This window comes from Rhinoraja longicauda, chromosome 2 (assembly GCF_053455715.1).
Source record: "Rhinoraja longicauda isolate Sanriku21f chromosome 2, sRhiLon1.1, whole genome shotgun sequence".
NCBI classification, from domain to species: domain Eukaryota; kingdom Metazoa; phylum Chordata; class Chondrichthyes; order Rajiformes; family Arhynchobatidae; genus Rhinoraja; species Rhinoraja longicauda.
The window spans coordinates 72,878,401-72,901,952 of NC_135954.1; the positions used below are offsets into that span (position 1 = coordinate 72,878,401).

General features: G+C 40.9%; 1 protein-coding gene across 9 annotated transcripts in view; it reads left to right on the forward strand.

The window, feature by feature from the left end:
* thrb (thyroid hormone receptor beta) overlaps positions 1–23,552 on the forward strand; it is a 137,120-nt gene that overhangs the window by 63,828 nt on the left and 49,740 nt on the right. For all 9 annotated transcript variants that reach the window (XM_078421097.1, XM_078421065.1, XM_078421135.1 and 6 more), the window contains one exon: positions 15,668–15,729. In XM_078421097.1, the coding sequence (XP_078277223.1) occupies positions 15,723–15,729 (7 nt within the window). In that variant the 5' untranslated portion in view covers positions 15,668–15,722. The remainder of the gene's footprint in view (positions 1–15,667; positions 15,730–23,552) is intronic.

Here is a 23,552-nt window from a genome sequence, read left to right on the forward strand (position 1 = left end):
TTTATTTTGCTACCATACTCTGTGCTGTCAACACTCCCATTTTCAAATGCAATACAGTAAGAGATGAATACTCTTGGGAATAGTGAGCTTGCATGACACTAAACACTAATACAAATTTGTTTGGATGTCTGTCAAGTTAAATGTAAGGGTAGGATAAAGTTGAAACATTTTTTTATTTTTGCGGCAGAATTAGGCCAGTCACTTTTAAAATGTTGACTTCCTGCCCACAAAGGACACATGATTAAACACAGGTTGTGTTCTCACCACTAGATGTTTGGGTTCATTGACTGTCCTGTGACTATTTCAAGTCCTTAATGCAATTTAAAGAAAGCAAAGTTTCTCCATCCTGATTAATTACTGTTAAAATGTTATCCTGCGTCTACGATTCCTCCTCCCTCTCCTTCTCTCCCTCTGTTTTTAATCTTCTGATTTTGGTTCTGAATTTCGTTATGCCATAAGTTGTCATTACTTGCCAAATCTGTTGCACTCTGGGATGAAATATTCCACCACTACCATGGCAGTCTCCTCACGAACCAGCAGGCTTCCTGATAGGTTGCCGGATTTTTTCAAGAGGCTACTATTCAGACTTTTATTTTGAACAGAAAAGCATTGTGAATTAATTTGTCTATTCCACTACCAGCCCTCCCCATTCAATATATTCTATTTTGGCACCATTAGCTTTAAACCAGCACAAATAATCCTTCCATGGTGCTCTCACAGGGTTCATTTGTTGATATCCTATAGTGGATAGCAGACCACATGGTGGTTTTGGAAAAAATACTGATTGTTGGATATTATCCAAAGCCCCAGGGATGCCTGCTCTTCTTAAAGAAAAATAAGTTATGTCCACGGGTTTCATTTAAACCTACATTATTATCCAGTACAATTTAACTTGGAAGACTTATTGGCAATTTCTCAGCAACATAGATGAACACTCAGATTGTGACTCATACTGAAGTACTTTGATTTGAACTGTTACATTTTATGCTTACCCTTAAGTCCTTTAGCAAAGAATGTGTTGCACTCTGCTTCCAAGGAAGTTGGACTATGACTAAATGTTGTACATCAACCCAAGCCTTTGCTCTTATTTTACCAGTTACTCTCATTTACCAACATTTTCTCTCTTATTTTATCTCGTTTGATCTTGAGGGTATCCACAAACGAATGCAAATATTTTAAAATCTGTCAGAGAGATGCTTATTTATGCTTGGAATTCTTGTCCACAGGGTGCATAATTTAAATTTGCTATCAATGTGCATATCTTTAATCAATATATTTTAAATGCATTTTTTTGCTGCAGACAGATGAATGTTGTCATGAATCCCCCCACCCCCTACCTACAGAAGGGAAAGTTGTAAACAAAGGTTGTTACTCGGTTAGAGAGATGATATATATGTTTTTGAGGGTAAGGGTTCTTTTAAAATTGTTTTTAATGTTTTTTACATGACTGGTATAAAAAAAACTGCAAGTAATTATAAAATAGGATGTTTATTTGCAATGTGACTTTGTATTTGTCTACAGTCACGAGGATTATAGACTTTGATCTTTTAAGAGTTCCTGAATGCGGTTGCCCTTACTCAGATGAATCCCCATCTCAGATGAATTAACTACTGCACATTGTAAAACTGCTAAAAAATAAAGTTATCAATGTCTACCCAAGGAAATTTGCAGCGTTCTCAGATGCTTGCTACTCTGGTGGCTGAATCTGCTCTGAACAAGCAGCAAGTGTGAGCTTTGTGGATGCAGGCAAAGGGCAGTAAGTAGGAAACTTGCAGGACAAGTAGGAGAGTGCCCTTTTCTAAATGCATGGCATCAAAAGGTAAATGTTAATACTTTACCTTTATTCAGGAGTCATGTAACTACAATTATTAATATTAACCTTTCTGCTATATGTTATGAATTATTAAACACAGCACTTAATTTGGGAGGTGGTGGAGAAAACAATTAATTGTAAGTGATAAGTCAGCAAGAGGAAAAGCTGAAAATAAATAGCATGAAAAAACTAACACAGAATGTAGAAACAAGGAACTGCAGATGCTGGTTTACAGAAAAAGGCACAAAGTCCTGGAGTAACTCAACGTATCAAGCAGTACCTCTATCTCTGAAGAACATGGATAGGCGATGTTTTGGGTCGGGACCCTCCTTCAGACTCTGAAAAATGAAAACAATAATATTGAGCAAAGTCTTGTGACATTAAAACAGGCACTGGACCACAGACTATAAGAATGTTCTGGTGTTTGAAATAGGAAGTAAATATAATTATTGCAACCACGATGATCTTCTAATTGGCTCAGATGAATCCCCATCTCAGATGAATTAACTACTGCACATTGTAAAACTGCTAAAAAATAAAGTTATCAATGTCTACCCATACAATAATTATTCTTAATATATTTTAAATTGATATCATTCATAAACTACTAGATATATCATGTTGATGTAATCCCATACTATTAGGCTTTTCAAATTAAAGTACCTTAATTAGTTATTAACATCTAAGGTAATTGCAGATTATATGGCAATTGATAATTGCAATTGTACAATGATAGAAGCATTGAATAATATTTAGAGGTCAAGAGAACAAGAAGTGGATCTCTGTATTGGAGATTTGCACTGATTTTATTTCTAAGGCAACTGGAGAAATGTTGAGTCTGTTTACCAATCTGTTACAATCATTAGACTCGAACAAGTATAGAAAATGAAAAGGCCATATTGGCATATAAGAAGGACATACCAACAAAGAGTGTGCCTTTAATATCTATGCGGTCATGTTTTAAATTGTCAATTTAAACAAAGCTGTTTTGAAAGGATTTAATTCAATGCAAATTTGGTTCTAGTAAATTGAATTAGTAGCTGGTAAGGTCATCAATTTAGTGAAATGGGAAAGTAAAAATCAGCTTTGTGGTGCTGAGATGAACTTGCAAGGGAAAGGTCATTGCTTAAATATCACCATTGCAGTTACTTCCGTTTATTCGGGGGAAAAGTGATGGAAATGATATACATTTCTGTTAAGATAGAAACCTTCAAGTTTTCCATTCTGCAGTAAAACCATCTACAAAGGAATGTATTTTAATCCATACAGAGGCAAAGAAGTGTGCTTTGTTAAAGGGCAGCAAGACATTTTCATTAAGGTCCTTTTTGCCTTGTCATCTGAAATAATTAGTAGACCACACCACATGTTTAAATAAATGTACTCTTAATTCTCCAACAGTACGATAAAGAAATTTGATTTATTATCAAGCATTTTTGCTTGTTTCTTTAAAGCTTTTCTGAAGTCATTTATTTCCCACTGGATTAAAAATTGCACTCTTGTTTCCAGTTTGGTGGATGCCAAATTAAATATGCCAATGACAGGAATTTAATATCAATATCTCTCATTAATGATTTCAAAATCCAGCTTACAGTGACACTGCAACCTCTAGATTTTATTGAATGCTGCTGGAATATTGTTGTAAAATAATTTATTCAAGATTTATTTTAAAACCTGCAAAACCATTCTGTGTTCAGTGTTTTGCATTTGATATTTGTACGAAGATTATCCTAAATATCCTAAATGTCCAATGAATAACATCTAAGGCTCTCATAGAATTAACAATTTGCTGTTATTAATCATTGTCATTCCACCAACCACTCTTTCAATGTTTCTTTAGCTGAAGAATTTGATTCCTGTTTGGTGGCAATTAAGATGAAATAAGCATCTTGAAATGCTTAAAGGCAATGTGACAAATAGCCTCAGAATCACACTAAAGGTTACTTTTTGTCAATATTGCACAATAAGTTAACTCTTTTCATTAAGATTCAAAAATTTGATTCAGAATAATATATGATAGTAAAATATAATTATATCATAGCATGGGGATCTGAAAAAAGGTCAATTTTGGTTGTTTTCATCATTTCTGCAAAAGAAAATAGCAAGATTAATAAATTGTTTTTCCATGATTACTGATTGTTTGAACCCTAGATTTTAACATTTACTGTTAACAGTTGAACCAGTTTTCTCGCATCAAGGGAAATCTGCACACCTGGAGGTAAATGATAAAGAACTGATTATTACATTTCCTGTGGCCCCTCTGGCTCACTCTCTCTTCCAGCCATCTCTCTCAAACGATTGCTGAAATGGCAATAGGTTTGAATATTCCTGCCCTGCTAGTTTAATGCCAGTTAGCAAATGCCAGTAAGTAAGGTCACTTACTTAGCCGGATTGAGTGATTGCAGTATTAGAATTTATCAATTGAAGAGGATGACATAGGAGTGGAAATTTTTACTAACAACTTTTGTGGTTATTATTTCAGTTAGATGTAGTTCCATGTTGAGTTCAGTTTTGAATTGATCACATCACATTATTGTGACAATTGCAATGGCACATTTATGTTATTCTTTAATCAGCTAAACAATAGATTACTTTCATCAGATTTAACAGAGAAATATTGTGTTATATTCAATATTGAAACCTTAGATGCAGCATTCAATGAAGTCAATGAAAGGAAGCATGCAGGTACAGCAGGCAGTGAAGAAAGCCAATGGAATGTTGGCCTTCATAACAAGAGGAGTTGAGTATAGGAGCAAAGAGGTCCTTCTACAGTTGTACCGGGCCCTGGTGAGACCGCACCTGGAGTACTGTGTGCAGTTTTGGTCTCCAAATTTGAGGAAGGATATTCTTGCTATGGAGGGCTAGGTTCACTAGGTTAATTCCCGGAATGGCGGGACTGTCGTATGTTGAAAGGCTGGAGCGATTGGGCTTGTATACACTGGAATTTAGAAGGATGAGGGGGGATCTTATTGAAACATATAAGATAATTAGGGGATTGGACACATTAGAGGCAGGAAACATGTTCCCAATGTTGGGGGAGTCCAGAACAAGGGGCCACAGTTTAAGAATAAGGGGTAGGCCATTTAGAACGGAGATGAGGAAGAACTTTTTCAGTCAGAGAGTGGTGAAGGTGTGGAATTCTCTGCCTCAGAAGGCAGTGGAGGCCAGTTTGTTGGATGCTTTCAAGAGAGAGCTGGATAGAGCTCTTAAGGATAGCGGAGTGAGGGGGTATGGGGAGAAGGCAGGAACGGGGTACTGATTGAGAGTGATCAGCCATGATCGCATTGAATGGCGGTGCTGGCTCGAAGGGCTGAATGGCCTACTCCTGCACCTATTGTCTATTCTACAGTCATAGTTGAATTCTCCAATTCAAAGGAAATCCATAATGAATGTTGCCACTAATGAATTGTTAACATAATAGTTTCAGTTTCAGTTTTAGTTTCAGTTGAAGTCCCGTAACAAGGCAAATATTGTGCAATTATCAATTTTTCCGTGCTGAACAGCCAATCGGTTTAAACATGGATATCTGAGCCTCTTGGTGACTTTTTTTGCCAGCCTTTTCTATTTTAAGTTCTCATGAAATCCTGTAGTGTGGTATAAAATTATGGCAAATATACAGGTTGTGCACTGTTCATTGGAATTGAAATATATTATCAACAAGAGAATAAGATAAAGGTTAGATGATTTATATTCATAAAAATTACTTTAGTAAATTTTATTGTTTCAAATTATTTTTTGTTGTTTCAAAATATTTAACAACAATATTTCTCATTAGTTTGATTTTTAGTCATTTTTTAATGTCTCTGTGTGCCATATGTGCCAGATGCACTCTCCATTATTTCTCCCCAATATTTGGACCAATATTTATACTCAGCATTATAAGAATATCTGATCTTCCTCATATTCCTGTCTATGAGCTTTTGCTTTGAGAAAATCATCCATGTACTTCCTTTATTACAGCAGATTATAATTCAAATGTATTTTGTTAGCTTAGTTATTTAGTAGAGAATGTCATTTGATATTCCACCCTGTTTCCACCATGACAGTTTTATCCTTGTATACTTGTGGGCTATTTTTGCCTGTGTCTCCATCCTAAGTCCAATTTAATCTTTAGCTGTAGCTGACTGTTGGCAACCTGCCTCATCCTTTCCAAGCTGCCAATTTCCCTCCTCCCATAACCCATATCCAATGCACAGTGACATTAGCTGGACCTCATCCACATGCATAGCTTCACCTTGGTACAATCACAAAAGTCTCCATTTTAGGAATGCCTCAAACTCTGCCAGAACTACTCTTTCAGCTTTTCATATATATATAAAGATAAAGTTACACTAATATATAACTTTATCTTTAATATGTTTAGTTCTATTTAAAGATTTATGCTTCCAATTGCTAAAGTTAGTTATGTCCTGCAATGTTTCTAATGTTTATTTTTAATTATTAAAAAACATACTTGAGATGCATTGATCAATTAATGTAACTAATCCAGATATGTGCCTAGGAGTTGGTTCCCTTTGTGCTTACTTTATGTAGGGAAGTAATTTTTTTAAATCTTTCTGTACTGTGAAAAACATGACACTCAGATTGGGGGACAAGGAACTGCAGATACTGTTTTACAAAAAAAGACACTGTGCTGGAGTAACTGAGCAGGTCAGGCAACATCTCTGGAAAACATGGATACGTGACGGTTTGGGTTGGGACACCTCTTCAGACTGATTAAGGCTGAACCAGACTGAAGACGTGTCCCTATCTGAAATGTTACTGATCCATATTCGCCAGAGGTGCTGCCTGAGCCGCTCAATTTTTAATTTAGATTTTTTAGTTTAGAGATACAGCATGGAAACAGGCCCTTTGGCCCACCGAGTCCACACCGACCAGCGATCCCCGCACATTAACACTATCCTACACACACTGACAATTTACACTTATACCAAGCCAATTAATCTACAAACCTGTACGTCTTTGGAGTGTGGGAGGAAACCGAAGAACTGTGAGAAAACCCACGTGGTCACGGGGAGAACATACAAACTCCGTACAGACAGCACCTGTAGTCAGGATTGAACCTGGGTAGTCGGGATTGAACCCAATTATTCCAGCATTTTGTGTCCAGATGTGGAAAATGCAATAGTATTGTTGGATTTCCATCCATGTTGAATGTTTTTCTTGGCACACTCCAGCTAAACGCTATTCTAACTTTAGCATCATATGTGAAACTTTTTAGATTGTAGCTTCTTTTTTTAAACTTACTTGGTCTCTTTCCTTGTGATTTCTCCACACTAATCCCAGAGAGTTCATGGTGTGATTTTGCACTGGATTCTGTTGCAACCAAGTATTGGAAGGAGTACAATATTTTTCTGAGACTTATTTTTCTCACCTGACATGCATATACAGATATTTTCATTAGAACATTGAAGACTGTTATAAATTCCTATATTCAGAAATATTTCACTGAAACCCATTCTGGATTTTTTCTTGTCTCTTTAACTTATTTTAATAACAAAATTAGTTGGAGGTAAGGAAAACATGGGGGCAAAAGAGAGGAATATTGAAGTTGATCTGAGATATAAATTCTGAGGAATATTGTACTGAGTGTTCATTATAAATACTGAATGAACTATTTAATGGCTCACAAGGAACTGTCTGCAGATGCAAGTTTACAAGCGAAAAGACACAGGTTGCTAGGGTAACTCAGCAGGTCAGGCAGCATCCTTGGAGAACATACTTTTGACATTGCCAGTGAAGTTGTGATATGCGTAATCAGCAATCATACAGCTGTTGACTGCGTGAGTATATCAGCACCCATTGATTACCATCTGCCATTTACAATGTACATCAATTGAGATACTGATTTTCTGAGGCTGATTGCACTGACTTTTATATTTGGCGAGTTTAATGTAGACAGCAGATGAACAGTTTTGTGTGGATCGTTGGTGTTAATAGTGTTGCTACATTAATAACATCATCCACGAGACACAGGAGACTGCAGATGCTGTAATCAGTAGCAAAAGCCAACGCAATGGGTCAGGCAGCATCTGTGGAGGCAAAGGTCATTTGGATCGAGATACTGCATCTGAGAGTGTAGAGAGGATGTAATCAGTATAAAGTGAGAGGTACAGGTGAGACAGAGGGTGACAGGAGATGGGTGGAACTAGGTGAGGAGGGGTATGATGGACAGATGGGACTGGGAGCTGGAGGGAAAGGAGTGGAGCTGGGAGACAGAGGTTGGTGGATGATGGGTGGCAACCATCATAATGGATACAACCAGGTTGTATCCAACCACAACCAGGTTGTATCCAACCACAACCTGGTTCATCTCCTACCCAGGTATCAGCCAATGGTCCAGAGGCTACCTGTGACCACAAAGTCAGTGAGGAGGTGGTCACAGGAGGCCTATGGTGTTCTTCAGGGCTGTTTTGAGGTTACAGACTGGGACGTACTCTTTAGCCCCCATGGAGAGGACATTGATGAACTTATGGACTGTGTTACCAGCTACATAAAGTTATGTGTGGATAACATTGTTCCTGAGGAGACTGTACACCGTTTCCCCAACAACAAGCCCTGGGTCACCAGTGACATAAAGGCGCTTCTCAACCGGAAGAAGAGGGCCTTCAGGAGGAGGTGAAACGGGTGCAGAAAGACCTGAAGGTGAGGCTGAGACAGGACAAGAACAACTAGAGGAGGAAGCTGGAGCTGAAACTTCAGCAGAACAACATGAGGGATGTGTAGAGCGGTATGAAGAACATCACAGGCTACAAGAAGACCAGTGGCCTGGGGAGGGAAAGCAATCAGGACTGGGCCAATGAGCTAAACCTGCTTTTTTTATAGATTTGATGGTGGGGCCTCTGCCACCCTCCCCCCTGCTCCCCGATAGACTCTCCCCCTCAATCCCCCTGGTTCACTCCCTCTGCCCTTTGTTTGTTACGCCTGACCATCAAGGCTGAGCAGGTGAGGAAGGAGCTGAGCAGACTCCGCCCAGGCAAAGCCACGGGTTCTGATGGTGTCAGCCCTAGGGTACTCAAGGCGTGTGCCAGCCAGTTGTGTGGAGTACTCCAGCATATCTACAACCGGAGCCTGAGCCTGGAGAGGGTTCCTGTGATGTGGAAGACATCCTGCCTGGTGTAGATGTGCAGTTTACCAGAGAGTACAAATACCTTGGAGTGTACCTGGACAGTAAACTGGACTTGTCCAGGAATGCTGAGGCCCTGTACAAGAAGGGACAGAATCGGCTGTACTTGTTGAGAAGGCTCCGCTCCTTCAACATATGCAGTAAGATGTTGCAGATGTTCCACCAATCGTTGGTAGCCAGTGCCATCTTCTTCGCTGCCATGTGCTGGGGCAGCAGGGCGAAGGCTGCGGACGGCAATAGAATCAAGAAACTCATCAGGAAGGTTGGCTCCGTCCTGAAGAGGGAAGAGTTGGACTCATGGGAGGTGACCTTGGAGAGGAGGATGCTCCTCAAACTGCGGAGCATCCTGGACAATACAGCTTACCCCCTCCATGACACACTGGTCAACCTGAGGAATACCTTCAGCAACAGACTGGTTGCATCAAGATGCAGGACAGAATGCCACAGGAGATCCTTCTTCCCTGTGGCTATCAAACTGCACAAATCCTTCCCCTTCTGTCGTGGAGTAGACTGAGACTGTCTCCCCAATCTGCACATCCCCCTTTCTACTCGTCACTTTAATTTAATCTTTCATGTATCTAGTGTTGGCAGATCAGGTTCCCTCCTGGGATAAATAAAGTTCTATCACATCATATCGTAACCACCAGATAAGGAGAGAGTGGGCAGCTTACAATCCAGCGGTATGAATCCTCGAGCAATATCCTGGCAATCCCTCGCTCCATCCCTTCCCCACCAGTCATCGTCGTACTAGTTTTAACATCGTCCTGTTGACTCCCTCTGTTTACTCATTAACACCTCTCCCACACCCATCAATGTCCTAATATGGGCCCCACATTTCCTTGATTATCGTTGCTTTTTGCAGATTTTCCATTAATTTCTCCTAACTATATCTCTTGTTCCCCTTTCCCCTGACTCTCAATCTGAAGTAGGGTCTCGACCCAAAACATCACCTATTCCTTGTCTCCAGAGATGCTGCCTAACCTGTTGAGTTAATCCAGCTTTTGGTGTCTGTCTTCGAGTAAAAAGAGGGGGCAGGTGATGGTTGGGGAAGGTGGATAATTAGTTCTCTGGGCACAAGTAGAAAGTTAATGGCTTTCTCCCTGGTTTCTCAAACATTGTGAAGCATTTTGCAGAGATTTGAAATCTCACATTTTTAAGGTCATCATATAGTTAAGATCCACGATCATGCCAACTCCTCCTCTCATGTCTGGGATTCTATAGCAGATCTGTCCAAGTGTAATGCAGCTAGACTGACAGCCCTGAAGAAGGGTCTCAACCCAAAACATCATCTGTCCATTTTCCTCCACAGATGCTGCCTTATCGAAACGTATAAGATTATTAAGGGGTTGGACACATTAGAGGCAGGAAACATGTTCCCAATGTTGGGGGAGTCCAGAACAAGGGGCCACAGAATAAGGGGTAGGCCATTTAGAACTGAGATGAGGAAAAACTTTTTCAGTCAGAGAGTTGTGAATCTGGAATTCTCTGCCTCAGAAGGCAGTGGAGGCCAATTCTCTGAATGCATTCAAGAGAGAGCTAGATAGAGCTCTTAAGGATAGCGGAGTCAGGGGGTATGGGGAGAAGGCAGGAACGGGGTACTGATTGAGAATGATCAGCCATGATCACATTGAATGGCGGTGCTGGCTCGAAGGGCCGAATAGCCTCCTCCTGCACCTATTGTCTATTGTCTATTGACACACTAAGTTCCTCCAGCATTTTGTTTTTTACTCATGATTCTGGCATCTGCAGTTTCTTGTGCCTTCCTTTCTCTGATGTTCACTTAATGCTATTTTGCATCTTTCCTGCAATCAGGCTTTTCAACTCCACCCATCTGCCCTGCTCCGTTTGTAGTCATTGTCTGCCCTCTGGAGTATTTATTTGCATGTGGAATGCCTCCAAGTGTTTTATCAGTCTGTATATCGGACACCCCTTTTGAAAATAATTCAATCAAACCACCACTGCCCTGTTATGTATTTCTCGCTCCTCCTTGGTTCAGTGCAGTGGTGATGGCAGGTAAGTTGGTACGATGATCCTGCTGCAAAATGTGGGAAGTTAGGCAAACTGCTGCTACTCTGGTGGGGTGTGTCCAGGTGCAACTCCTTAAGGACCACTTCAGGGAACTGGAGCAGCAGCTGGATGTATTTGAGACCATCTGGAAAAATGAGAGCTTCTTGGACAGGATGTATAGCAAGGTTGTTACCCCGAAGGTCCAGGATGAGAGAACGTAGGTGAGCACGAGGAAGGGGATTAGACATACATTGCAGGTAACCCTTGTGGCCATCATCCCCCTTCAAAACAGGTACACCCCTTTGGGTGCTGTCAGGGGGAGTCAACACATCAAGGTTGAGCAGCAGTGGAAGGCAGGGCTGTGATAGCAGCCTTGGCACTGAGGCTCAGCAAGGAAGGGTGACGTCAGGCAGCAGCATAGTGGTAGACGACTATTTGGTTAGGGGGTGCAGACAGGAGATTCTGCAGCAGCTGTCAGGACTCCAACATGTTGCGCTGCCTCCCTGGTGCCAGGGTCCAGGATGCCTTATAGCAACCACATGACATCCTCAAGGGGGAGTGGGAGCAGCTGGAAAGCATGTCGGCACAGATGGCGAAGGTAGGAAAAGGAATGTGGTTCTGCAATATGAGTATAGGGAGTTAGGTAAAAGGCTGAAAAGCAGGAACTCCAGTGTAGTGATCTCCGGATTGCTTCCTGCACCATGTGCTAATGCAGGCAGCTGTGGGACTAATAAGGTTGTCGTACTGGGGGATTTAAACTTTCCCAATATTGACTGAGAACGTCATAATACAAAAAGATATGGCCCAAGTTATGGCAAATGGGACTAGTGTAGATGGGGCATGTTGTGGGCCGAAGGCCCTGTTTCCACGCCGTATGATTGTGCATATTATCATTGTAGATTATTCCAAGTCATTATTATTTTCAAATATTTTAAATTCACCAATGCTTACGTCCAAATAAATTACTGCATTTTCCAGTTTGATGTTTCTAGTCACTGTTTTTACTTTTATTGTTATTTACTTTAATATAACCACAAGGTGTCACTGTAGATCCATCCTGTGATTGTTCCTTCAAATGTGATTTTAAAGCCCATAGATGTTGACTTGGGCAACACTTTATTGGTTGAATGGATTAATTCACTGTTGTTGCATTTCATCACTCAGTTTTAGTGGAGCAAGTAGCTGATATCATGTTAAATTGTTTTCTTAAATAAAGAAATTTGTAAAATTATGTTTTAGGTAATGCAATTCAATCTATTGAATTTGACAGTTCGCAAAAGTTCAGTTAATATTTAAAATACAAAAGTAACATTATATATTTTTGCAAACTTCAAATATGTTGATGCAAGCAATTGAATTTCGACACTGAGTGCCACCGATTACTGGCAATTAGAATAAAGGAAATTTTCTGTGGAGTTGCTTAAGATTTATTGAAGGGTCTGTTTGAATCAGTGTTGCCTCTCCATGAAACTGAAACAGTAGTTCTGAATCATGCTGGAAATAGGAAGCAGTTGTAGTGTATCTCATATCAAAAGCGACATCAAACTCCACTCATTGGATCACAGGTGCATCTTCCAAAAAATTCAAACATAAAGTACTGGAGTAATTCAGTGTATCAGGCAACACCTCAGGAAGACATAGATAGGTGATGTTTCAGGCCTGGACCGATTCTCAGACCCTTAGCGTTATGTTGTGGAGTACATGCCCAAGCAGCATCAGTGGTATGAATTGGCAACAATATTTTCTCCTCGATAACCATTTGCTCAGGAGCACCTCGTGGCTGTGTAGCCAGACAGTGTTCCAAATCTTTAAATTCATTCGATGACACTACCGTTGTTGGACAAATTACGGATAATGATGAGTCAGAGTAGAGGATGGAGATCGATTATCTGGCTGGTTGGTGCCAGAACTATAATCTTGCACTCGCCATCAGTAAAACCAAGTAGCTGTTTGGTGACTTCAGAAGAGGAAGGCCGAGGATCCACAAACCTGTCTTCATCGATGGATCGGTGGTGGAGAAAGTCAACAATTCAAGCTCTTAGGCGTATGTACGTACCTCTAAAGATTTGTCCTGGATCCTGCACATTGATGCAACCATAAAGAAAGCCCATCAATGCCTCTACTTCCTAAGAAGATTGAGGCGATTCATTCGTATGTTGACGAATGTTCCCTTGAACTTCTACAGGTGTACGGTAGAGAGCATATTGACTGGTTGCATCACGGCCTGATTCAGCAACTCGAATACCCAGAAATGAAGGAGATTATAAAAAGCGATGGACACTGCCCAGTCCATCACAGGTACTGATCACACCAGTGAGGGATCTGTACAGGGTGCTGCCTCAAAAAGGCAGGCAACATCATCAAAGACCCACACCTCCCTAGCCATTCTCAAATTTCACTCCTGCCATCTGGAAGAAGGTATAGGAGTCTGAAAACCATGACCTCCCGGTTCAAGAACAGCTTCTTCCCAACAACCATCAGGTTATTGAACACAATGAACTCCAACTAAACTCCAAGCTATAAAACAGTTTTGGTTGCACTTAGGGCTTTGTTTTGTTTTGCACTATTTTGGGTTTTTTATTTAACAAACTTTTTTTAGATTGTTAGGTTTTCTTTTTGTACTATGTTTACCAACCTGTTCTGCTGCAAGTAAGAATTTCATGGTTCTGTTTAGATACATATGACAATTAAACACTTTTACTCGCGTTCTGGCATCAAACATCCAGAATATCGAACTCCCTCCAGTACCGTAACACGTTGTTCCCCATTATTCGTCCATCGACGGTGGTATTGTCAGCTAATGTATTGACGGTATCGGATATGTATCTATGTACACAGTAATGGGTGTAGAGAAAGTAGATCAGGGAAGTGAACACGCAGCTGTGAGGTGGCTTTGCTGGGTCAGCATGGAAGATGTGTTGTTGCCAATCCGTACTGATTGCTGTCTGCCAATGAGGTGGCCAAGGATCTAGTTACATAGGAAGGGCGGCACGGTGGCGCAACGGTAGAGTTGCTGCCTTACAGCGAATGCAGCGCCGGAGACTCAGGTTCGATCCTGACTACGGGCGCCGTCTGTACGGAGTTTGTACGTTCTCCCCGTGACCTGCGTGGGTTTTCTCCGAGATCTTCGGTTTCCTCCCACACTCCAAAGACGTACAGGTATGTAGGTTAATTGGCTGGGCAAATGTAAAAATTGTCCCTAGTGGGTGTAGGGTAGTGTTAGTGTGCAGGGATGGCTGGGCGGCGTAGACCCGGTGGGCTGAAGGGCCTATTTCTGCGCTGTATCTCTAAATCTAAAAAAAACAACTAAAAAAACAAAGACCAGATTTCCTGAATTAGATGTGTTTGGATGGGATGAAGATGTTGAACATCAAGTTATAGTCAATGAACAATAGGTTGTTCCTGATGTACAAGTAGTCCAGTGCAGAGTGGGAAGCCAGTGAGATTGTATCCGCTGTCGATCTGTTATGGCTGTTGATGAATTGAAGTGAGTCCAAGGTCAATTCTGAGGCAGGAGTTGATTTGTTTCATAAGAAATGTTTCAAAACAATGGTATTCATTGAGTGATGTCACTTTGGTCCTCTTGGACACCGATTATGAATGTCCTTTTAAAACACGGTGGAGATCTCAGACCATACTAAAAGGGGTTGAACAATAACTCTAGTTAATTGGTCCATGCTGGCTCATTCTTGAATCATTCAAGACAGGATGTAATGCCATAATCATAGAAATATAGCATAGAAATAGGCCCTTCAGCCTGCTACATATATGTAGACCATCTTGCCTTTCTATCATAATCCACGTGTGTGCATTATTTCCACATCGCTCCTGCCCTGGTTATTCAGTTACCTATACTGATGTCTCTTAAATTTTGTAACTGTTCCTGCCTCTACCAACTCCTCTGTAACTCATTCCAGATACCAACTACTCTTTTTGTGTGTAAAATTTACCCCTCATAACTCCTTTAAACATTTCCCCTCTACCATAAAACCTATGCCCTCTTATTTTTAGACTGCCCTTTTCCAGAGCAACACATTCTCAAATTGCATCATTGTAGCCCCACTTTTTGGTCCATTTGTTTTCTCGATCTGGTTCTCATTTCTGAGATCTGGCACAACTAAGTCGTTAACTTGAGATCCCGCTATCCTCTGCCAAAATCCATATTACCCACTCTTTAACTTTATTCTTTAGTGTTGACTTACATGGACAGAGGATCAGTTTTCACAATTACTATTGTTACTGGAATTCATATCCTTCAGCATTGGAGATATTCAGCAGTATCCTTTCCTTTAATACCCAGCCCTTTCCAAACAAGCCTACTTCTTGGAGTGCCTACAGATTAGTATTGCGATTATTTAGTTACTACCTTTCAATGAGATCACCCATTTATTATTAATATTTATTTCAGTTATGGATAATGCCCATTAACTGTCTGTGTTGTCATAAATACATATCTCTAATGTGGCAGTAGGCATAAACCATAGAAAACCATGTATTATCAGTTGTGAATAATATTACATTTAATTTCTTTTTCATTAATAACAGTGAAATCCTTCAGATAATCAGCTCAGTTTTTCTTCCATTGAAGACTAGTCCAATTTCCTTGAATACAAATTGCCTGCATTGTTGTGCATTTTGTTTTTCTTTTCATTCTTATATTATATATATGTTTTCCTTTAATTATTTCATTATACGATATTCATTATCATTTTTATATTTTACAGGTGGTGTGATGAATGCCAGCAACACAATGACCACTGACCCGTAACGCCAAGCAATATGTCAGGTATGCAATTGATATGACTTTCAACAAGAATAAACATTTAATCTAACTCATTCTTTCTACAGACACCAAACTATCAAAATCCCTCACTTCTTCAATGTACTCTTCACCATGTGTTATTAAAAGTGTTATTAAAAGTCTGTTAAATTTCAAAGACCCAAGTGCTATGAACATCACAAATTTTCTTAACTGATATCAACTTTCCTTGCTTGTTTTTCCATTTGGCATCCTGTGCTTTGGGTCTTTTCTTAACTCCTGAGCTTCACTATAAAAACAGTGATGTCATTATTTAATATATTAATTTTCTTGTGCCTCTGGCAAGGTTGGCATTTATCGCCCTTCCCCAATTGGCCATGACATTACTGTCCTTCTGATGAAGGTGCTCCCACCGTTCTATTCAGTCGGGAGTACCAGGATTAAAACCAAGTCTAGACACAAAGTGCTGGAGTAACTCAGCTGGTCAGGCAATATCTTTAGCAAACATGGATAGGTGGCATTTCAGGTTGGGACGGTTTTCCAGTGTCTCTGCATGACTCGTTGAGCTATCCCAACACTTTGTCTTTTTGTGTATAAACCAGCATTTACAGTTCCTTGCATCTCCTTTAGACCAGGTCACATTGAAGGGCGATGATGGTGCTTCTCCTTCTTCTTGCGTTTGAGGCAGAATTTTGTAATGCCCTCCAGGCGCTGTAGCCAGTGCAATATGCTGTTGTCGAGGGCCATGAGGTCTACCCCTCCACCAGGGGGTCGGAGGACAGTGTAGTCGAAAATGACGTGCTGCGCTGTTTGCTGGTCTGCTCAACACACGCAGGCTGCTGATGGACGCAACCCCCAATGATGCATGTTGGTGCGTCATTTTAAGGAGAACCTGCAGGTGATGTTGTTCCCATATACCACTGCCCTTATCCTTGGTGGTAGAGATAGCACATTTGGGAGGAGGTGTAAGAATACCTTGGTGGGCAATCACAGAAGATACTAACCTCAACCATTGGAGGAAACAAATGGTTGATGGGATATTGATCAAGTGCGATGGTTTTCCTTGGGTGGTGTTGAGCATCTTGAGAGTTGTAGCCTCCATTCAGGCAAATGGAGAGTTTTCTATTATGCTTCTGACATGGCCTGTGGTTGGTGAAAAGTCCTTGGGTCCCAAGTGGTAAATCACTTGCCACACAACTCCTAGGTTCTGACCTGTTACCGTTGCCACGGTTTTTTTGTGGCTGCACCAGTTGAGTTTCAGCTCACTGGTGATCCCCAGTGTGTTGATGATGGGGATTTGGCAGTGGTAATGCCCTTTAAAGGTTAAGGCTGGGTGTTGAAGGTCAAGAGAAGGTGGTTAGATTGTCTCATGTTGAGGATGATCATTGCCTAATACTTTTAGGTGCAAGTGTTATTTGACCCATGCCTGAATGTTGTTTAGCTCTTACTGCACACAGTTATGGACTAGTCTGTTTGCTGAGGAGTTGTGAATGGAATTGAAACATCACCAATACCCTATTACTGGCATAATGAAGGAAAGAAGGTTGGTGATGAAACAGGAGAAGTTGGGACACTGCCATGTGGAACTCCTGCAGTGATGTTCTGGGAAAGGAGTGATTGACCTCCAACTATTTTCCTATGTGCAAAGAACAACCAAGAATGGCAGTATTTATGTGTGATATCATTAGACTTTTGTTTACCAGATTCCTTAATGTCACATCTGGTTAAACACTGCCTCGAAGTAAAGGGAAGTCACACTCGCTTATTACTTTTCTGCCTCAAATGGCAGTAATACACTTAATGGGCTTGAACTTGTTGGTAAATGGTGATATTAACATAGAAAGTTGGAGAAGTAGTTCCCTTCCCTTTCTTGACAACATCATTGCCATCTCTGGGGACACAACTACCAATATCCATTATAAGTCCCAGTATGTTAAATACACCTCCTTCTATCCGGCTTCCAGACAAACTCTAATACATTATCCCATTTTCTCCATCTCTGTTATATCTGTTTGATAATGAGCCTATCCACACCAGTGCCTTTGAAATGTTTTCCTTTTTCCTTGTCTGGCATGTCTTTCACCATGCTGGGTAGGGTCCCAAGAAGATATTCCTCACATCCACCCCTCTCCTCTCTCCAAACATAGATCACGCAAGAATACAAGCAGATAAGAATAAGCACATGTCAATGACCCCACAAGCTTCTCTGCCGTTTAAAATTATAATGGCTGGCATTTCAACTCCTTTGTGCCAGATCCCAAACCTCTCAAACCTTCAAACCTTTCAAAATTAACTTGTCTCTATTTTAAATGCTTCTGTCGTGCTAGCCTCGACAACTCTCTGGGTGGAGTTCTAAAGATTCACTACCCCCTGTGAGAAGAAATGACTAGATACCTCCGTTTTAAATGCTTGGCCCTTATTTCGAAACTATATCCCCTGGTTTGAGACACTCCAACTTGTGAAAACATCAGAGATTCTGCCCTATCATGTTTCAGTGGGTCGTGTATGTTGCAATAAGATCATCCCTTATTCTTACAAACTCCAGTCTTGGGACTCCTAATTAAATTTAACATTTTTCAGGTAACCAGCTTTAATTTTTATTGGATAACTTAATTACAGTTTCCTAGTTACTTACCCTCCTGGCTATTGCTGCCAGAGTTTAAGTATTGGTTACCATAACAATTATGGTGTACACCCTGTTGCAGACATTCCCTTTGCTCTCACTGCCCTCTCCCTCACTGCAACATAAAACTACTTGTTTGTTCTGATGAAGGCTCAGTGACCTGAAACATTCATTTTATTTCTTGTTCCACAGACGTTGCCTGACCTATTGGCCGCTTCCAACACTTTTTGTTGTTGTAGTTGTTACAGAATGCAAAGAAAATTAACATGAAGAATAATGAATTCTTATTGCTAGTTTACTGTCAGTTTACAGCCATGTAGAATAGAAATATGGGAACATATTCGCCCCATTCAATAGATCAATACATCTAAAACACATTACCACAGATGGTAGAAACAAGGATCTGCAGATACTGGTTTACAAAAAAAGACACAAAGTGCTGGAATAGCACTGCGAGTCAAACAACATCTGCGGAGAACATGGAAAGGTGATGTTTTGGGTCAGATCTGAAGAAGTGTCCTCACCTGAAACATCACCTATCCATGTTCTGCAGGGATGCTGCCTGACCTGTTGAGTTACTCCAGGACATTGTGTCTTTTTTATAGCCACAGATGGTATTAATTTGATCCTACCGGGACAAACTTGAGTCCCAGTATAATTATTCGGAAACACACAGAATGTGGCACAGTCTGAATACTATAACTGGCTTCAAAGCAAAGTCAGGCAACATCACTGGTGATAGTGTGGTCCTATCTGATGAACTTAATGCTTTCTATGCTCGCTTTGAGAAGAAAACAAACAGGGCAATGATATCCGTCCCTTCAGACACAAGTGTGTTCCCAGGGTCACTATTGCAGAGGTTAGATCAGCCTTCCTGAAGGTGAACCCACAGAAAGCAACTGGCCCAGATGGAGTCCCTGGCTGCATCCTTAGTAACTGCACAGACCAGGAGAAAATCAAGATCTCATGCCTTAACCACTTTCGTTCAGTGACCTTCCACCAACATGAAATGCTCTGAGAGGTTAGTTGTGGAACGCATTAAATCCAGCCTTGACCCACTGCAGTTCACATATCACCACAACAGGTCCACGATGATGCCATCTGCCTGGTCCTACACTCATCCCTGGAACACCTGGATAAGAAAAACACCTATGTCAGACTCCTATTCATAGACTACAGCTCTGCTGTCAATAATATTATCCCATCCAAGCTCATCACCAAACTCACGGAACTTGGAGTCAGCAACTGGATCCTCGACTTCCTGACTAACAGACCCCAATCAATGATGATAGGGGACAAATCATCCTCTATGATAATCCTCAACACTGGCGCTCCGCAAGGATGCCTTCTCTACTCCTTGTACACTCATGACTGTGCAGCCAAGTTCAAATCCAATTCAGTTTATAAATTCTTCAAAGTCTGAAGAAGGGTCTCGACCCGAATCGTCACCCATTCCTTCTCTCCGGAGATGCTGCCTGGCCCGCTGAGTTTCTCCAGCATTTTGTATCTATCTTCAATTTACAAATTCGCAGACGACACAACCGTTGTGGGCCAGATTTCAAATAATGGTGAGACAGAGTACAGGAAGGAGATTAAGAACCTTGTAACCTGGTGTAGACGATACAACCTTTCTCCCAATCTCAGCAAGACAAAAGAGATAGTGATCGACTTCAGGAAGCAAAGTGGTACATATATCTCGGTATGCATTGATAGTGCCAAAGAAGAATGGCTGAAAGCTTCAAGTTCCTACCTGGCCTGGAACTCCAATATTGAAGCAATGGCCAAGAAAGCACACCCAACACCTCTACCTCCTTAGAAGACGTTCCTTCAGAAGTTTGGCATGACCCCAACAACTCTCACCAACTTCTACAGATGCGCTGTTGAAAGCATTTTATTGAGATGCATCATAACATGGTTTGGAAACAGCTCAATCCAAGACTGCAAGAAATTGCAGATAATTGTGGACACAGCCCAGACCATCACACAAACCACCCTCCCTTCCATTGACTCCATTGATACCTTATGCTTACTCGGCAAGGTATCAGCATAATCAAGGAAGAGTCGCCACCCCGGCCACTCCCTCTTCTCCCCTCTCCCATCAGGCAAGAGGTATGGAAGTGTGAGAATGCACACCTCCAGATTCAGGGACAGTTTCTTCCCAGCTGTTCTCAGGCAACTGAATCATCCTACCAACAACTAGAGAGCAGCCATGAGCTACTATCTACCTCATTGGAGATCCTCGGACTATCTTTGATCGGACTTTACTGGCTGAATCCTGCACTAAACGTTATTCAGATTATTCCCTTTATAATGTATCTGGACACTGTGGAGAGCTCGATTGAATCATGTATTGTCTTTCCACTGACTCGTTAGCACGCAACAAAATCTTTTCACTCCACCCCAGTACACGTGACAATAAACTAAACTGAACTATGCACATTCCTGAGTACCATTCACATGATTAAGCATGTGAATCACCTTATTCCCCCACCTAAACATTCCCCACCTAATATTGGAACAGCATTAGTTTAATTCAATGTTGCTCCACTTTAGCATGTCATGTCTGTCACCGCCCTTGGTTTGTTCTACATTCAGAAGACATTTAGTTAAGTAGAATTCAGGTATTTATGCACCATGCATATCATTATTCTGTTCCCCATGTTTAGTTCCCATATGTATTACTTTATACAAATTTGAATTAAGTTTCAATAAATTTAATCTCCATGATATCTTTGAGTCACTGATATCTCAATTAGACTGTGATAAATCTTAAACCATGCCGCATCTGGACCTCCAGAAGGCGTTTGGCAACCATCCACCTAAGAGGTTATTAATTAAGCTTAATGCTCTGGGAATCCAGATAAATCTTCATTTGGATTTTTAAGAAGTGCTGAAGGGTGCAAACCATTAAATGCTTTTTAGATCAGTTAAGTCAGGAAATATCGGCCAAAGTGCTCTGGTTACTGTGTTTGAAGCCATTATATAAATTTTTCGTCATTAATTTGGAATTAAAATCACTTTAAACCTAGGGATTATGAAATGTAATTTAGTTTAGTTTATTGTCACGTGTACCGAGGTACAGTGAAAAGCTTTTGTTGCGTGCTAACCAGTCAGCAGAAATCCAAATAATAGGAAGAGGTGTAACACTAAAGCATAGAAATTAGGAATGGACAGGGAAAGCCCAAAGTGCCCCTTATGCCAGTCCCACAATCCAATATGATCAGAACTGATCTCTCTTCTAATGTGCCTGTTCTCCTTACCCTCAATTCCCATGTCTTTCAAAATACCTCTCTAAATACCCTCAATGACATAGCATCCACAGCCCCCAAGGGTAATTAATTTCAGAGATTAGGTACCATTAGTGAGACAAAGTCCGACAGCACATTTAAATGATCATCATCTAGTCTTATAACTGTGTCCTCTATTTTATGATCTTCCACCAATAGAAATATCTTGATATCTATCATGCCCCCTACATGTTTCACCAAGATCACCACACATCCTTCTAAATCCAAAAAATATAGATGTAATCTCTTTAGTTGCTTGAAATAGGGTAACCCTCACATCCCAGGAATTAGTCTGCTGAATCTCCTTTGGTCTGCCTAAAATGCCAGTGTATCTTTTCTTAAATAAGGGGAGCAAAACTGAGCACAGTACTCCGCGTGTGTCCTCACCATCATGCTGTTCAAATATAACAGCACTTTCTTACTTCTAAACTCCAATCTTATTGAATGAAGACCAAAATGCTATTTGCCTTCCTAACCACTTGCTCGATAATAATCTGCCTTCCTGCTTCTGCTACAAAAATGGATAACCTCGCATTTATGTACATGGTGCTACATCTGTCATGTACTTGCCCACCCACTCAACCAGTCCAGATCACTGTGGAGCTTCCACTAGCTCATTCTCACATCTCCCACTCAACTTGTGTTGTCTGCTAGAAATATTATGTTTAACTCTCAACCAGTAATTAGGTCTAATTTGATAACAGATGCTGTGAAAAGCTGGGATCCAAACTCTGAACACAGCCATACCCCACCAGTCATTGCCTGCCATGAATCCATTTCTCTACGCTCTGCTTCTTGTCAGTCAGCCAGCTCACTATCGATGGTGGTAGATTACTCCCAACACTATATGATTTTATTTTGCATGCTACACTCTTCTGTGGGACATGGTTGAAAGCTTTCTGAAAGACCAAATACCTTTTGGTCCCTCCCATCAATTCTATTAGTTCCATCGAAAGATTCCAGTAAATATGTCAAGCATGATCTCTATTTTGTAAATCCATGATGATTTTGACCAATCCCTGTTTTCCAAATGGTTTGCTCTAACCTCTTTAATGGTGGACTCGAGCATACTCTCCACTACCTATGTCAGGCAAAATGGTTGTAATTCCTCATTCCTTGTTTCTTTAAGTAGTAGTACTACAAAATGATCATCAATCTATTTGCTATTTCCAAGGCCACTTTCCTTCATTGCTCGAGGATGCAGACAAATCACTAATTTATCCATCGGTGTGAAAGCTCCACAGATTAGGACACACAGTCTTTCAACTTGACTTTTTTTAACATTCCTGGTTCCCTCAGCATTCTCTGTATTCCTGCATGGTTTCCCACCCCACCACCAATTAAATTTTAGCTTCTCCAAAAACCCTAAAAAATCCTCCAAACTGTTTTCAGTGTTTACGATTAGAGTTGAAAATATTAAATTGGGGTGGGGGTATTTGCAGAAAGAAATAAATCCCTGTGACACTTGGTACAGCAAGGCTAATTTGGGAACATCAGTTGTCAGTGGGACTGAAGGGCAATTTAATTCTAGGGAGAAATACACAGATCACGTTATGAGCTGGAAAAAGAACAGACAATGCCAGGTGAAATGCAGATTGCTACAAAGTGCTACATGTCGAAAGTAAGAATGGGCAGCAGAGGTACTCCACAAATGGTTTTATGCCCCCATAGCCCCCAACAGCATTGTGATCTCAGTCGACGATACCAACGTCAGAAGATCCTTCAGGAGGGTGAACCTTCTGAAGGCATCTGGACTTGATGGTGTACCTGGTCGCGTTTTTAAAACCTGCACGGACCAATAGTCTGGACATCTTCAACCTCTCATTACTGGGCACTGAGATTTAAAACCTGCTTTAAAAGAGCATCAATAATACTGGTGCCCAAAAAGAGTAAGGTGACCTGCCCCAATGACTACCAACTGATGGCACTTTTGTCTGTGT